The sequence below is a fragment of the Staurois parvus genome, unplaced genomic scaffold, assembly GCF_062004578.1.
Source record: "Staurois parvus isolate SC_StPar_1 unplaced genomic scaffold, SC_StPar_1.0 ptg000056l, whole genome shotgun sequence".
NCBI lineage: Eukaryota > Metazoa > Chordata > Amphibia > Anura > Ranidae > Staurois > Staurois parvus.
The window spans coordinates 10,761,064-10,777,759 of NW_028317852.1; the positions used below are offsets into that span (position 1 = coordinate 10,761,064).

The 16,696-nt window shown below is 41.9% G+C and overlaps 1 protein-coding gene across 1 annotated transcript in view; it reads right to left on the reverse strand.

Annotated features, from left to right (window-relative positions):
- PLXNA2 (plexin A2) overlaps nt 1-16,696 on the reverse strand; it is a 502,290-nt gene that overhangs the window by 34,159 nt on the left and 451,435 nt on the right. Inside the window, exons 26-27 of the mRNA XM_089668339.1 lie at nt 14,778-14,881; nt 7,758-7,857 (exon numbers count right to left, since the gene is read on the reverse strand). Of these exons, the coding sequence (XP_089524465.1) occupies nt 7,758-7,857; nt 14,778-14,881 (204 nt within the window). The remainder of the gene's footprint in view (nt 1-7,757; nt 7,858-14,777; nt 14,882-16,696) is intronic.

Consider the following 16,696-nt stretch of genomic DNA (forward strand, 5'->3'; position numbering starts at 1 on the left):
CATATACATGCAGTAGCACATCAAAATGTGATGTACTGAATATGCATGAGTTTGAAAGAGTCAAAAGTGTTGGGTTGAGCACCTGATTTTGTACTGTGAATGTACTGCAGTACTTTCTGAGTTGGCAGTGTTTTGGTAATGAATAAAGCAATGAGTAATAAGTTATACTATATTTTGCATGCAAGTAGATTGGATTTACCTTCCAAGAATTAGGGCTTGAACATCAAAAATATCACAGTCAAAGTCTGGTGGAACTCTGGTAAATTCTACAGAATGCTTAGAACAATACAGCAAGTAAGCACCTTCAAAAACTACATGAAGTGTATCTAATGCCTAGTACACATGATGAGTAAATTGGACAAAAAATACTGCTTTCAAAGCGATCGTACTATAATCTGATCGTTAGTACACAGCTTTAGAGAGCCGACCATGAAAGTTCATGTGAAAATATCCAATGGGACAAACATGAAAATGTTTCTCGTACGATACCAGAACTGACAATTTTCATTTAATAAATACAGTATTCATCAGCAGTTGTATTCTGTTGTACAAGACTTTTTGGAACTTTTAGTAACCTCTTAATTTTCGTTATGAGATTAGCATGCAAAAAAACCCCCATACTGATTAATATGATATTATCATTGTGTGTATAAGGATTTAAAGAACTGCTGCTGCGTTAAAAGGCAAAGGGTGGTCACATATCGAATACTGATTTAACCACTTGCCCTCCAGAGGATTTACCCCCCTTCCTGACCAGGCCATTTTTTGCGATACGGTGCGCATTACTTTAACTGACAGTTATGCAGTCATGCAACGTTGTACATAAATGATATGTATGTCTTTTTTTCCCACAAATAGAGCTTTCTTTTGGTGGCATTTGATTACCTATGCGTTTTTTATTTTTTGCGCTATAAAAAAAAAAGACTGACAATTTTGAAAAAAAAACCCAGTACTTTTGACTTTTTGTTATACAGTAAAACATATACAGTAAAAAAATAAAAAAAATAAAAAAATTTCATCATACATTTAGGCTAAAATGTATTCTGCTTCATGTCTTTGCCCCAAAAAAATCCCAATACATGTAAATTAATTGGTTTATGTGAAAGGTATAGCGTCTAAAAATGGCAGTATATATATTGGAATTTACTTTTTTTTTATACTAGTATGGGCTGTGATAAGCGACTTATAGAGGGACTGCGGCGGGCATTCTGACACTGGGTGGGAACTATCTGTCACTGATACCCCAATGACACTAATACAGTGATCAGTTGTAAATATATTTCTCTGCTGTGCAATGGAAGGCAAAAATTTAAAAATTACAAATTTTCTATGTTGCAATAAAACAGTAGGAGGAAACTTGGCTGTAAAGGAAGGCACACGTGTTAATTTTCAAACCATGGTTTTCTAGTGTGATTTTCTTTTACCTTTTCATTTCTTTTAGAGTGAAATTCTAGTAAATTGATAAGTCAGGTAATAAACTGTCTCCTTGCCCTGAATGGTGTACATAGAGGAGGTGTGTCTACAGTAGTGAAGGTGAATTAGATGGCCAAAGCTAGAGAGCATCATCACAAAAGAGCCTTTTTGAAAAAAGTTAGGTAATGGCTAAAGCTGGAAGAAGAGTGTGCAGGTGCCAGACATTGCTCTGCAGACTCCTGAGAAAAACAAATTATAAATGCACTTTTTTTAACCTGCACAAAAATGTGCATGTATTATTTTTTTAAAGGTGATCCTAAGTAGAAAATTAATTAGTGATGAGAGAAAGCAGAAGGGACAGATTATGGAATATGTATTCAGTGGAAAATGTAACATCCTCTTTTTGGTATTTTAGTTGTTGAGATGCTTATGTATCTACAGGTGAAACTCGAAAAAATTAGAATATTGTGCAAAAGTTCATTTATTTCAGTAATGCAACTTAAAAGGTGAAACTAATATATGAGATAGACTCATTACATGCAAAGCAAGATAGTTCAAGCCGTGATTTGTCATAATTGTGGTGATTATGGCTTACAGCTCATGAAAACCCCAAATCCACAATCTCAGAAAATTAGAATATTGTGAAAAGGTGCAATATTCTAGGCTCAAAGTGCCCCACTCTAATCAGCTAATTAAGCCATAACACCTGCAAAGGGTTCCTGAGCCTTTAAATCAGTGGTTCTCAACCTTTCTAATGCCGCGACCCCTTAATACAGTTCCTCATGTTGTGGTGACCCCCAACCATAAAATTATTTTCATTGCTACTTCATAACTGTAATTTTGCAGGAGGAGGAATAGTGTCCCATCATTGGTGTCAGTGGGAGGAATAGTGTCCCATCATTGGTATCAGTGGGAGGAATAGTGCCCCATCACTGGTGTCAGTGGGATGAATAGTGCCCCATCATTGGTGTCAGTGGGGGGAATAGTGCCCCATCCTTGGTATCAGTGGGAGGAATAGTGCCCCATCATTGGTGTCAGTGGAAGGAATAGTGCCCCATCACTGGTGTCAGTGGGATGAATAGTGCCCCATCATTGGTGTCAGTGGGAGGAATAGTGCCCCATCATTGGTATCAGTGGGAGGAATAGTGCCCCATCATTGGTGTCAGTGGGAGGAATAGTGTCCCATCATTGGTATCAGTGGGAGGAATAGTGCCCCATCACTGGTGTCAGTGGGATGAATAGTGCCCCATCATTGGTGTCAGTGGGAGGAATAGTGCCCCATCATTGGTATCAGTGGGAGGAATAGTGTCCCATCATTGGTGTCAGTGGGGGGAATAGTGCCCCATCATTGGTGTCAGTGGGGGGAATAGTGCCCCATCATTGGTATCAGTGGGAGGAATAGTGCCCCATCACTGGTGTCAGTGGGATGAATAGTGCCCCATCACTGGTGTCAGTGGGAGGAATAGTGCCCCATCGTTGGTGTAAGTGGGAGGAATAGTGCCCCATCGTTGGTGTCAGTGGGAGGAATAGTGCCCCATCGTTGGTGTCAGTGGGAGGAATAGTGCCCCATCGTTGTGTCAGTGGGAGGAATAGTGCCCCATCGTTGGTGTCAGTGGGAGGAATAGTGCCCCATCGTTGGTGTCAGTGGGAGGAATAGTGCCCCATCGTTGGTATCAGTGGGAGGAATAGTGCCCCATCATTGGTGTCAGTGGAAGGAATAGTGCCCCATCACTGGTGTCAGTGGGATGAATAGTGCCCCATCACTGGTGTCAGTGGGATGAATAGTGCCCCATCATTGGTGTCAGTGGGGGGAATAGTGCCCCATCCTTGGTATCAGTGGGAGGAATAGTGCCCCATCATTGGTGTCAGTGGAAGGAATAGTGCCCCATCACTGGTGTCAGTGGGATGAATAGTGCCCCATCATTGGTGTCAGTGGGAGGAATAGTGCCCCATCATTGGTATCAGTGGGAGGAATAGTGCCCCATCATTGGTGTCAGTGGGAGGAATAGTGTCCCATCATTGGTATCAGTGGGAGGAATAGTGCCCCATCACTGGTGTCAGTGGGATGAATAGTGCCCCATCATTGGTGTCAGTGGGAGGAATAGTGCCCCATCATTGGTATCAGTGGGAGGAATAGTGTCCCATCATTGGTGTCAGTGGGGGGAATAGTGCCCCATCATTGGTGTCAGTGGGGGGAATAGTGCCCCATCATTGGTATCAGTGGGAGGAATAGTGCCCCATCACTGGTGTCAGTGGGATGAATAGTGCCCCATCACTGGTGTCAGTGGGAGGAATAGTGCCCCATCGTTGGTGTAAGTGGGAGGAATAGTGCCCCATCGTTGGTGTCAGTGGGAGGAATAGTGCCCCATCGTTGGTGTCAGTGGGAGGAATAGTGCCCCATCGTTGTGTCAGTGGGAGGAATAGTGCCCCATCGTTGGTGTCAGTGGGAGGAATAGTGCCCCATCGTTGGTGTCAGTGGGAGGAATAGTGCCCCATCGTTGGTGTCAGTGGGAGGAATAGTGCCCCATCGTTGGTGTCAGTGGGAGGAATAGTGCCCCATCGTTGGTGTCAGTGGGAGGAATAGTGCCCCATCGTTGGTGTCAGTGGGAGGAATAGTGCCCCATCGTTGGTGTCAGTGGGAGGAATAGTGCCCCATCGTTGGTGTCAGTGGGAGGAATAGTGCCCCATCGTTGGTGTCAGTGGGAGGAATAGTGCCCCATCGTTGGTGTCAGTGGGAGGAATAGTGCCCCATCGTTGGTATCAGTGGGAGGAATAGTGCCCCATCGTTGGTGTCAGTGGGAGGAATAGTGCCCCATCGTTGGTGTCAGTGGGAGGAATAGTGCCCCATCGTTGGAGTCAGTGGGAGGAATAGTGCCCCATCGTTGGTGTCAGTGGGAGGAATAGTGCCCCATCATTGGTGTCAGTGGGAGGAGTAGTGCCCCATCATTGGTGTCAGTGGGGGGAGTAGTACCCCATCATTGGTGTCAGTGGGGGGAGTAGTGCTCCATCACTGGTGTCAGTGGGGGGAGTAGTGCCCCATCACTGGTGTCAGTGGGAGGAGTAGTGCTCCATCACTGGTGTCAGTGGGAGGAATAGTGCCACATCATTGGTGTCAGTGGGAGGAGTAGTGCCCCATCATTGGTGTCAGTGGGAGGAGTAGTGCCCCATCATTGGTGTCAGTGGGAGGAGTAGTGCCCCATCATTGGTGTCAGTGGGAGGAGTAGTGCCCCATCATTGGTGTCAGTGGGAGGAGTAGTGCCCCATCATTGGTGTCAGTGGGAGGAGTAGTGCCCCATCATTGGTGTCAGTGGGGGGAGTAGTGCCCCATCATTGGTGTCAGTGGGGGGAGTAGTGCCCCATCACTGGTGTCAGTGGGGGGAGTAGTGCTCCATCACTGGTGTCAGTGGGGGGAGTAGTGCCCCATCACTGGTGTCAGTGGGAGGAGTAGTGCTCCATCACTGGTGTCAGTGGGAGGAATAGTGCCACATCATTGGTGTCAGTGGGAGGAATAGTGCCCCATCATTGGTGTCAGTGGGGGGAGTAGTGCCCCATCATTGGTGTCAGTGGGGGGAGTAGTGCCCCATCATTGGTGTCAGTGGGAGGAATAGTGCCCCATCACTGGTGTCAGTGGGGGGAGTAGTGCCCCATCACTGGTGTCAGTGGGGGGAGTAGTGCCCCATCACTGGTGTCAGTGGGAGTAGTGCCCCATCACTGGTGTCAGTAAGAGGAATAGTGCCCCAACATTGGTGTCAGTGGGGAGGAATAGTGCCCCAACATTGGTGTCAGTGGGGAGGAATAGTGCCCCAACATTGGTGTCAGTGGGAGGAATAGTGCCCCATCATTGGTGTCAGTGGGAGGAATAGTGCCCCATCATTGATGTCAGTGTGGTGGAGGGGAGAATAGTGCCCCATCATTGGGGTCAGGGGGGGGGGAAATAGTGCCCCATCGTTGGTGTCAGTGGGGGGAGGAATAGTGCCCCATCGTTGGTGTCAGTGGGGGGAGGAATAGTGCCCCATCGTTGGTGTCAGTGGGGGGAGGAATAGTGCCCCATCGTTGGTGTCAGTGGGGGGAGGAATAGTGCCCCATCGTTGGTGTCAGTGGGGGGAGGAATAGTGCCACATCGTTGGTGTCAGTGGGGGGAGGAATAGTGCCCCATCGTTGGTGTCAGTGGGGGGAGGAATAGTGCCCCATCGTTGGTGTCAGTGGGGGGAGGAATAGTGCCCCATCGTTGGTGTCAGTGGGGGGAGGAATAGTGCCCCATCGTTGGTATTAGTGACACAAATGATGGGGCACTATTCCTCCCACTGACACCAATGATACTTACCTTGCTGACCCCTGCTCCAGCCTGGGCTCGCTCTCTCACTTACCTGTCAGCTGTCTTCCTTCTCTGGCCGCTCTCCTCTTCACTCGCTCCGGCAGCTCCCTCGGTCTTCTTTGATGTACGCGCGCTGCCGCTCGGCTCCTCCTCTCCAAGCTCCACCTCCTCGCCGGTGATTGGCCGCCTGTGTGCCTCTCCTGAGCTACAGTTCCGGTGGCCAATCAGCGGCGAGGAGGTGGAGCTGCTGAGCGATCCCGGAGGTGTGGCCAGGTGACAGCAGCGTATCATCCCGCCCACACATCGCCGGAGACTGCAGCGGTGTCTCGGTTCCTAAGACCATCGGAAATATGTGTTTTCCGATGGTCTTAGGCGACCCCTGGGAAATGGTCGTTCGACCCCCAAAGGGGTCGCGACCCCCAGGTTGAGAACCGCTGCTTTAAATGATCTTTCAGTCTGGTTCAGTAGGAATCACAATCATGGGAAAGACTGCTGACCTGACAGTTGTGCAGAAAACCATCATTGACACCCTCTGTAAGGAGGGAAAGCCTCAAAAGGTAAGAAGTTGGATTTTCCCAAACTGCTGTATCAAAGCACATTAATAGAAAGTTATGTGGAAGGGAAAAGTGCGGAAGAAAAAGATGCACAAGCAGCAGGGATGACCGCAGCCTGGAAAGGATTGTCAGGAAAAGGTTATTCAAAAGTGTTGGGGACTTTCACAAGGAGTGGACTGAGGCTGGAGTCAGTGCATCAAGGGCCACCACACACAGACAGATCCTGGACATGGGTTTCAAATGTCGTATTCCACTTGTCAAGCCACTCCTGAACAACAAAGAACATCAGAAGCATCTTATCTGGGCTAAAGAAAAACAGACCTGGACTGTTGCTCAGTGGTCCAAAGATCTCTTTTCTAATGAGAGCAACTTTTGCATCTCATTTGGAAACCAAGGACCCAGAGTATGGAGGAAGAATGGAGAGGCACACACTGCAAGATGCTTGAAGTCCAATGTGAAGTTTCCACAGTCTGTGTTGATTTGGGGAGCCATGTCATCTGCTGGTGTTGGTCCACTGTGCTTCATTAAGTCCAGGGTCAACGCAGCCATCTACCAGCAAATTTTGGAGCACTTCATGCTTCCTTACGCAGGCGAGCATTATGGGGATGCTGACTTCATTTTCCAGCAGGACTTGGCCCCTGCCTACACTGCCAAAAGCACCAAAACCTGGTTCACTGACCGTGGGATTACTGTGCTTGATTGGCCAGCAAACTCGCCTGACCTGAACCCCATAGAAAATTTATGGGGCATTGCCAAGAGAAAGATGAGAGACATGAGACCAAACAATGCAGAAGAGCTGAAGGCCGCTATTGAAGCATCCTGGTCTTCCATAACACCTCAGCAGTGCCACAGGCTGATAGCTTCCATGCCACGCTGCATTGAGGCAGTAATTGTTGCAAAAGGGGCCCAAACCAAGTACTGAGTACATATGCATGCTTATACTTTTCAGAGGTCCGATATTGTTCTATGTACAATCCTTGTTTTATTGATTGCATGTAATATTCTAATTTTCTGAGATTGTGGATTTGGAGTTTTCATGAGCTGTAAGCCATAATCATCACAATTATGACAAATCACGGCTTGAACTATCTTACTTTGCATGTAACGAGTCTATCTCATATATTAGTTTCACCTTTTAAGTTGCATTACTGAAATAAATGAACTTTTGCATGATATTCTAATTTGTTGAGTTTCACCTGTATTGCAACCAAGAGTTTTTTATTTTTACATTTCATAAAGTAAATTATATCATGCTATCTTCCTAATTACTTACCTGAAGGAACAGAAACCAATCCTTTTAAGTAACTAATTCCTACATGGTGGGACCACACAAATTTATTAGGAGGGTCCAATATTCATAGCTGCTCTCTTTATTTTAAAGACCACATTTGCATGATATACAATGCTGTAGTCGTATATATATATATATATATATATGCAAATTACTGACATTTACTGAAAATGTATTTCCTCACCATATCTGCTGATTGAAGTTCGTGATATGCTAGCTGAGGCTGGGATATTGTATGATGAAGTTTGTTTGGGAACCAGGGCCACCACCGACCGATCAGACACCTACACAGAAAAAAAAAGAAAAATTCTTATAGAACTTTAAAGTGGAACTGTATCTGGGCACCACAAACCCAAAACGTGGTTTAAGTCATCTTTCATATTCAAAGGAAACTCCTCCACCCATGTCTCCATTCTTTATTTTGCTAAGAAATCACACTGAAAAGCAGCCCCTAGCATTTCTTGCCATGGTCATCTTGAGTAAGGATTGATGATTCATATAGTATTTACTTCTTTAAATCAATCTGCCCTTAGCTCAGGCATGCAGGCAGGAGGGTGCGCTTAGCTGATAAAACCCTTCTTCCCCCCTGAAGAAACCTGGGCTCTATGGCATCATTTGCCTATGCATGGAAACCAGGAAGTAACTGAAGAATTGTAAAAAAAAACAAGTTTAAAATAAATAAATATGATATCCATTCCTATCTATTTACCAATGCTAGCAGCATAAAGATTAAACTAGTCAATGTTGATTGAGAGAGTGAAGTCCCACTTATAGTAGCCTTGTACAAAGAGTAATGATTTAATTTTTTAATCAATGTCTAATTTTTTTAAAGCATATAACTACTAAAGCTGGATAAATGGCCACCAGTTGTTGTTTGAGGCCAATATAAATCAAGATATTTAAGAACTCACAGCAAATTGGGTATACTCATAGCGGTTATCATAAATACAACTGTTGTCATTTTTTATTTGCTTGTTAACAAGGTGGTTTAAAAGAAGTGTTGCCAAAGCAGAAATAAGTTTACTCCTGTAACCCAGATTCAGCTGTCAGCAGGATCTACCAAGATGCCTGACCAGCAGCTGGCTCAGCCTCTTAGTGCATCGAGCCTGAGCCAACCATTCCCACCCAATCCAAAGCCCGGTGCTCCAGTGAGCACCTAAGAGGCAGAGCAGAGAGCAGGTGACTGACAGTCACCACTCTTTGTTCATTGAAGACCGATAACTGAGCAATCAGTGGTCATGCGGTCAGTCAGTTCTAGGTCGTAGAGTCAGTGGGGGGACAGCTGTAGCATCAGATGTTTTAGGTGAGTGTGTATGTTTATTTTTTTTCCACACTTCTCCTTTAAGGGATCCTAGCTACTCAATCTTCTTTGCAAACATAACATGCCCAACAGTGTTAAGGAAAAATAGCCAAAGCAAAAGAGTGTATAGTGTGTACTTCCAAACTAAATGGCAGAGTGACTATATTTTTTTCTGAAAATATATGTTAAAATATTATCTTTGTGTTTACAGTTGGGCAGCGCAGTAGCTAAGTGGTTAGCACTTCTGCCTGGCAGCACTAGGGTAGTCGAATTGAATATAAACAGCAGCACTAACTTCCTGTATTTTGCATGTTCTCCCTGTGCCTGCATGGGTTTCCTCCCACACTCCAAAGGCATGCTGGTAGGTTAATTGGCTCCTGTCTAAATTGTCCCCATTATGTGTATGTATGAATGTGAGTTAGGGTCCTTAGATTGTTTAGCTCCTTAAAGGCAGGGACTATATTAAACCTTTAATAAATTAATAGAGTTGATAGTTTTAGTCAAAGTAGATTCTAATTATGGTTAGTTTAGAATTCCTTTGAAAATGTTTGAATCCTCTAAAGTGTTTTTAATCTAATTTTGCCATGTATTGGGAATACTTTCAGCAAAAGCACCCTTTAGGATATGAACTGTGGCACTGGCTGCACTCTCAATGATATAGAATGATAGAGGATGAACCTTTTCAAACTGTCAGATAACTATCAGATTCTAAGTATCTTGAGCTTATTTCCTGTGACTTTTTCTTTCTCAAACACTGACAGATTCCACCCCACTGCTCTCACTGCTGTGTCTGTGCGAGGATTCTCACTGAAGCCATTAAGAGTCTGTAGTCCATTGCACTAGCAGCACACAAAGCTTACATCTCCAGGGAAACCTTATGTCCTTTTAACCTCACAGACGCAATAGTTTAAAACAGGCTAAGAAAAAAGAGGCTAAGATCAAGAACCCAGTGGGGACAGGGCCTCAAACTAGTAGGAGGAAAGTTCAAAACTCATCTTAAAAGTTAATATTTTAACGCAAGAGTAGTTAGAATACACTTCCAGCAGAGATAGTGAATCTGTCAACAGTAAGTCAATGCAAGCATAATGGGACAAACATAGATCTATGCTCAGCCAAAAAAGGTAAAAGAAAAAAAAATGGGGCAGACTTGATGGACCGTTTGCAAACAAAGAATAGTGGCAGCAATCAAAATATTACCACTTTTTATTTTTACATAACCCCCCCCCCCAAAGAAACAACATTTCTTGATATAAGAGAAATACACCCCTCTCTCAACTTACTTCAAAATTTACATTACTTCCGAGGTACCACTGTATCTGAAGTCTCAAAACCTGACTAGCTTTGTGCATGGATGCTTCACACAAAATAGTGTAAGAAAATATTTTCCATTAATTTTTCTTTTGTATGGAGATTCTGCCAGTACATCTTGTTTCAAGATGACAAAGTTAAGCCACTACCTGGCAAGTGGCAACAGAGCTGTCAGCCTGCCATACCTCCTGTATACCTGATCAGCACTAAACAGCACTGACCACTGATTGCTCTACGCACTGTTGCTATGCTAAACTGAGGGCCACACACAGTTTCAGCTATTGACTCTGCAGACAGTTGGCGACTTCTGTGCACTTCAGCATGCGTTGATCTCACTCTGTCATTTTACGTGGTCTAACACTTTGTGGCTGAGTTGCTGTTGTTTCCAGTCACTTCCACTTTGTTATAATATCACTAACAGTTGACCGTGGAAAATTTAGTAGCAAGGAAACTAGATGGACTTATTGCACAGGTGAACCTATCACTCCATCGTGATTGAATTCCCCGAGCTCCTGAGAGCGACCCATTCTTTCTCAGACATTTGTAGAAGCAGTCTGCATACCTAGGTGCTTCATTTTACACACCTGTGGCCATGGAGGTGATTCGAACACCTGAATCCAAATTTCAACATAGTATATATATATATATATATATATATAGCAAATTGTTGTCTCAAACTTCTTCCCTAAGAACTGGCAGTTGGCACAACTGATTCTTTAAATACCTGGTGTACTGTATGTTCCAGAAAATGGGCTGTAACTTGAAATGTATCAAATGCATGTATGTAGAATAAAAAAAAAACTCAGTGTATTTTAACAATATGCATTAAATGTTTTTTACAAAATGTCAAAAGTGTTTTTTATCAATAGAACTTAGCATTAAACTAAAATGTAAAACATTTAGCGAATAATCCTTATATTAACAATTTTATGAGCCATAGGGGAAAACTGTAGGCATGTTCACATCACAGTTCACATCACAGCAGAAGGATAACAATACCTTATTAACATTAGGGATGAATGGTGTAATCAATGAGAAAGTGATTTACCTGAAATTACTGATTTTGCTTTCACACAGTACATGTGTGAAACATGTAGGTCATGGAAGCTTGGTTAGATAATAGCAGGTCATCAGGGAATTATTATAGTATTGGATGATCTCTGTCCAATCATTTGCTTTCAGCAAGACTCATATCTAAGTGTAGTGTTTAGCAAAGACAATAAAGAGCCGCAGAAAAGCATTTGGTATTCTGTGTGCATGGCAATTGCATTAGCTAACCTATTGGGGACTTTAAACACCATATAATTGTTACTGAAAGATGTGTTGAGGACTAATAAATATGAGCCATGGTCTTAAGCAGTTGTAGTCATGTATTATAGCATTATTACTGCCAGATAATATGTTGATAAACTACCTTGTTGTCATACCATTTATGAATACAACTGGATACAAGCAACTTGATGTGTCAGCAAGGTAACACAAACAAGATGCCATTATTTCTAGTGCCAGACTCAAAAGAACTGGTTGGACAAGGGGCAGATAGAACAGCAATTTTCAAAAAGTAACTCAACATCTTTTCATTTCATTTACAAAAGAATAAATGAAAAAAAGCCAGCAGAAGCCATATTGCTTAAATTTTAGACCAAATGCAACTGTCTCACGTGATTTTACAGTTTAACATTTGATTCGATAGACAGGTGATTGCATTTGCACTACTCTATATATAGATGATATTAGCACAAATCGATCCATGCAAATCTCATATTCTAGCTCTGATAATGCAAATTCTAAAATGTTTTTCATTGACTGCCTATGTTGTAATACAAATCAATGAGAGTCCATATCTGCTAGTGCAAAGACAGATGGTTTAGCTGTGTGCCTGAATGATATTACAGGAGATCAAATTATCAGGTGAATCACTATAAACAACCATTGCAGCCTCTAATGCGCCTCCAGCTGCAAAAGGTAACTATAATCATATATAATATTTCAGATATTCTTGACTAAGAAGTGTGTGTGTGTGTATAGGATTTTTTTTTTATCTAACTGTGAACAAAAGAACATTTAATATGCAATCACCATCAGTGATCTTAAGAAACAATGGATAGCTCAGTCCTTTACATTAAACCGATATGTTGCTGCTCTTCCAGTGTAATCACCAGAGCTCTACTGTCACTAAAACAGTTGTCTCATTCTGTATTCGATGTGCTAACACTCCTCTCCACACACAGACTGCAGAGATCAGTTGTCTCAGTGACAACAGAGTTTAACTGGTCACATTGGGAGAATCATTGTGACAGTCCAGTTGTGCTCTTCATTTATGAATGAATGCTGCTTTTATAGCCTTTATTCATAAATTTGCATTATATGTACACAAAATGTACCCCTAGATGATCTCTACAGTTGTATTTATCATAGATTTTGCGCAAATCTCAGTGGTGAACATTCACTTTATGTATCACACCAATTTAGTGGAAGTTTGCCTAAGAATCACCTAGTGAAAATTACATTCCATAATTTCTGTTCTTTTGTGTTTTAAATACTGGTTCAGCATTTCTATGGTTATTTATTTAAATACTTCCCATCAAAGCTAAATGCCAACTGTGGAATTGTAAGTGTGCAGCCCTCCTGATATGATCATTCTATTTCTCATCATTTCTTTCAGCATTGTGGGGGGTCCCGCCCCAAAAGCACTGGTGCCTAATGTGGATGGAGAGGGAGGCAGGTAAGTGGTACATATGTCTCCTTTCTGACATTCACTCATGGGCACTGGGCATGCCAAAATACCTACTGTATGGCACAATTGGGCAGCGTTTTGGCTATGTTATGCTGTAACCATTCTCCTCCCTCCCATTCAGTGTCCTTAGACCAAAAGATGGTATATATAGGGCTGGTGGACAAAGGCTCTCATTTTCGCACCCTTCACCAGCCCGACCACTTTATATGCAGATGTGCAAGCTCCATCAGCTCAGGTGTGGGGAGCATTCTTTGGCATCTTCATCCTGAGAGCACATGAGGACCTCGTCCCACCACTGATCTTCATGAGGTTAGGAGCCTGAGAAACAACTTTATAATCTGATGTATGAAAAGTACGCTCTCACAAACATTTATTGCTGTCTATCGCAAGCGATCAAAAAATCTTTTGATCTGGACAAAAAAAATTACAGCTGGAAGCTTACTGCTTACTATGGACAACAATACTTTTTTCCATATGCACACTTTTCATATCAGTCTCTTAGGGCAGTGCAGATAATTTGGACTTCAATCTATCAGTGATTTTAATGGATCTGAACATTTATGTGATTCAGTACGAAAGGTAATTATACTAACAAATGTGAAAAATAAATAGTGTTCTTTTAAAATAACAAAGCACTACTGCAAAAAAAAATGTATAACTCTCTTGACCATCAACATTTGTACCTGCACATTGAAAATATTGATTCAAGTGCTTCCATGTCTGCCATCTATCTACAACTTTGCTTTGTAGAATGTCATTATTGGCCATGTGTTTTTTCCAACATTTATAAGGAAACCTGTCCAAGATTTCACTACAGGGGTGCCTGGAAAAGAAGGTCTTGATGCTGAATAAGGAGTAGAAGGGGAAACGGGAAAGATGCTGAAGCATTACAGGAGGGATGCTGGATGGCAAAGAGAAGCACTCCAGGAGAACTGGAAAGGGAGGAGAGACATAGTATAAGGGAAAGGTGCACTGCAGAGGGAGGGAGAGGTATAATACTGAGGAAATATGGGCGGAGTAAAGTACAGTATGTAAGTGTGTGCTGGGAAGGAGGGGGTGGATTTGAAAGGCAAGGCAAAGTAAATCACAGAGGAGAGGTACAGTATGGCAAATACTAGAGAGGGAGAAAAGGTGTATTATGAAGGTACGCTGGAAAGAAAGGAAAGGAGTAGTAAAATTAGACATAAAAGGGGACTAAGAGAGGAACAGTACAAAGGAAATGAAGGTGGAGAACAGGCAACACACATGGTGGTATTCTGAAGGAAGACACACAAGGTGGTGTTTTTATTACCCCTTTCATCCCAATTTCTCAAGGGCAAAAATAAACACATTTTTGTTGTACTGGTGATCGCAGTATGTATATCAAAACTATGATTCTTGTTAGTAAGACACATGACAGTTTGTTCTGCCTGTGAGACAAGAATTCTGAAGTTGAAAGTACAATTTCAGTATTCGGAAGGGGAACACACAATAGGCAAATATTTCAAATCAGGAGCAGCTATATTTGACATTTTACTTGTCCCGCTTTCCCACTTCCACCTTCTTTGAGCTTATATCCATACACTACAGTGTATATTTTATATATTCACACAACTCCTATCTCCAGTTTGCCTTTTTGAAAGCTGATACAGTGAGAATTTTAGCAATATTCCTAGGAATGTCAGTGAATAGCACATGAATAGCCTTGTTAAAAAAGCTAACAGGCAGCTTAGTAGTCTCTACTATACACATCTAAATTAAATTTAAAAATGTAATGATGAGCTTGACAAAGTGGATCTGCCCTGACACATTGATTACTAAATTTTCACAAAATATGATCAAAACAATTAAATGATTATTATATTGGATTGTTTAGGTACCTGGTAATGCATAAGGGTGTTGAGTCTCTTCCAGTCACCTTCTATCTTAGTTGTTATATCTTCATCTTGCAAAACAACCCTTGCAATCCGCCCCTGTCTCCACTCTAAAAAAAGGTAGTAAAAACCATGTAAACTAATTGCAAGTAAACGAATCAGCATACTGTAAGGTAGGAATATTAAAATATATATATATATATATATAAACACACACAGCGGGTAAAATATTTAGTGAACACGTGAACATTTTTCTTAGTAAATATATTTCTAAAGGTGCTATTGATATGAAATTTTCACCACATGTCAGTAACAGTCCATGCAATCCATATATACAAAAAAAAACAAAACAAAAAATTTGGTAATTAAGTTATGTAAAAAAATATAATGACACAGGGAAAAGATAATGACCATGCTAACTGAAATTATTTTGTATAAATTCCTTTGTTGATAATGACAGCTTCTATAACTAGCCCCATTCATTGCTCAGGTGTAATTTTGGCCCATTCTTCCAGACAAACAATCTTCAAATCTTGAAGGTTCCATGGGCTTCTTCTATGAATTCTGATGTTTAGATCTTTCCATAGATTTTCTATTGGATTCAAGTCAGGTGATTGGCTGGGCCATTCTAGCAGCTTTATTTTCTTTCTTTGAAACCAATTGAAAGTTTTCTTGGCTTTGTGTTTGGGATCATTGTCTTGCTCAAATGTCCACCCATGTTTCATTTTCATCATCCTGGTAGATGGCAGCAGTTTTTTATCAAGAATGTCTTGGTGCATTTTTCCATTCATCCTTCCCTTCAATGATATGAAGTTTGCCAGTTCCGTATGCAGAAAAACAGCCCCACACCATGATGTATCCACCTCCAAACTTCACTGTTGGTATGGTGTTCTTGGGTGATATGCAGTGCCATTTGACCTCCAAACATGGTGTGCATTATGGCATCCAAAGATTTACATTTTGGTCTCAACTGACTAGACTATATTCTCCCAGTATTCCACATGCTTTTCTAAATGTTGTGCAGCAAACTTTAAAGTGATAGAATACATACATGAAGGTGAAAAACCTTGAGCCTTTACAACCACTTTAAACAAGCTTCAACGTGCTTTTTTTTCATATATACTCGCTCTATATATACAGAGGGTAAAATAAGTATTGAACACGTCCCCATTTTTCTCAGTAAATATATTTCTAAGGGTGTTATTGACATGAAAGTTTCATCACATGTCGGTAACAACCCATGCAATCCATACATAAAAGAAACCAAAACAAATATGTTCAGAAATTAAGCTATCTGTAATAAAATGGAATGACAAAAGTATTGAAAACATGAAGAAAGGGAGGTGCAAAAAGGCATGAAAAGCCAAGACACCAGCTAAAATCTATCAGTAATTAGAAAGTAATCCTGCCCCTTGTCAGTGCAAATTAATATCAGCTGCTTCAGTCTCAACTGATGGCCTATAAAAAGGTGTCTCATTACCAAGGTATTACACAAGAAACATCTGTTAATGGGTAAAAGTAAAGAGCTCTCTCAAGACCTTATTGTTGCAAAACATACTGATTTCTAAACTTCTGAATGTTCCAGTGAGCACTGTTGGAGCCATAATCTGGAAATGGAAAGAACATCATTTCTCCATAAACCAGCCATGACCAGGTGCTCCTCGTGAGATTTCTGACAGAGGAGTGAAAAGAATTATCAGAAGAGCCAAGAACCACTTGTGGAGAGCTTCAGAAAGACCTGGAATTAGCAGTTACAACTGTGTCAAAGAAAACAATAAATAATGCAATCAACCGCCATGGCCTGTATGCACACTCATCACGCAAGACTCCATTGCTGGAGAAAAAGCATGTTGAAGCTTGTTTAAGGTTTGCCGTACAACATTTAGACAAGCCTGTGAAATACTGAGAGAATATAGTCTGGTCAG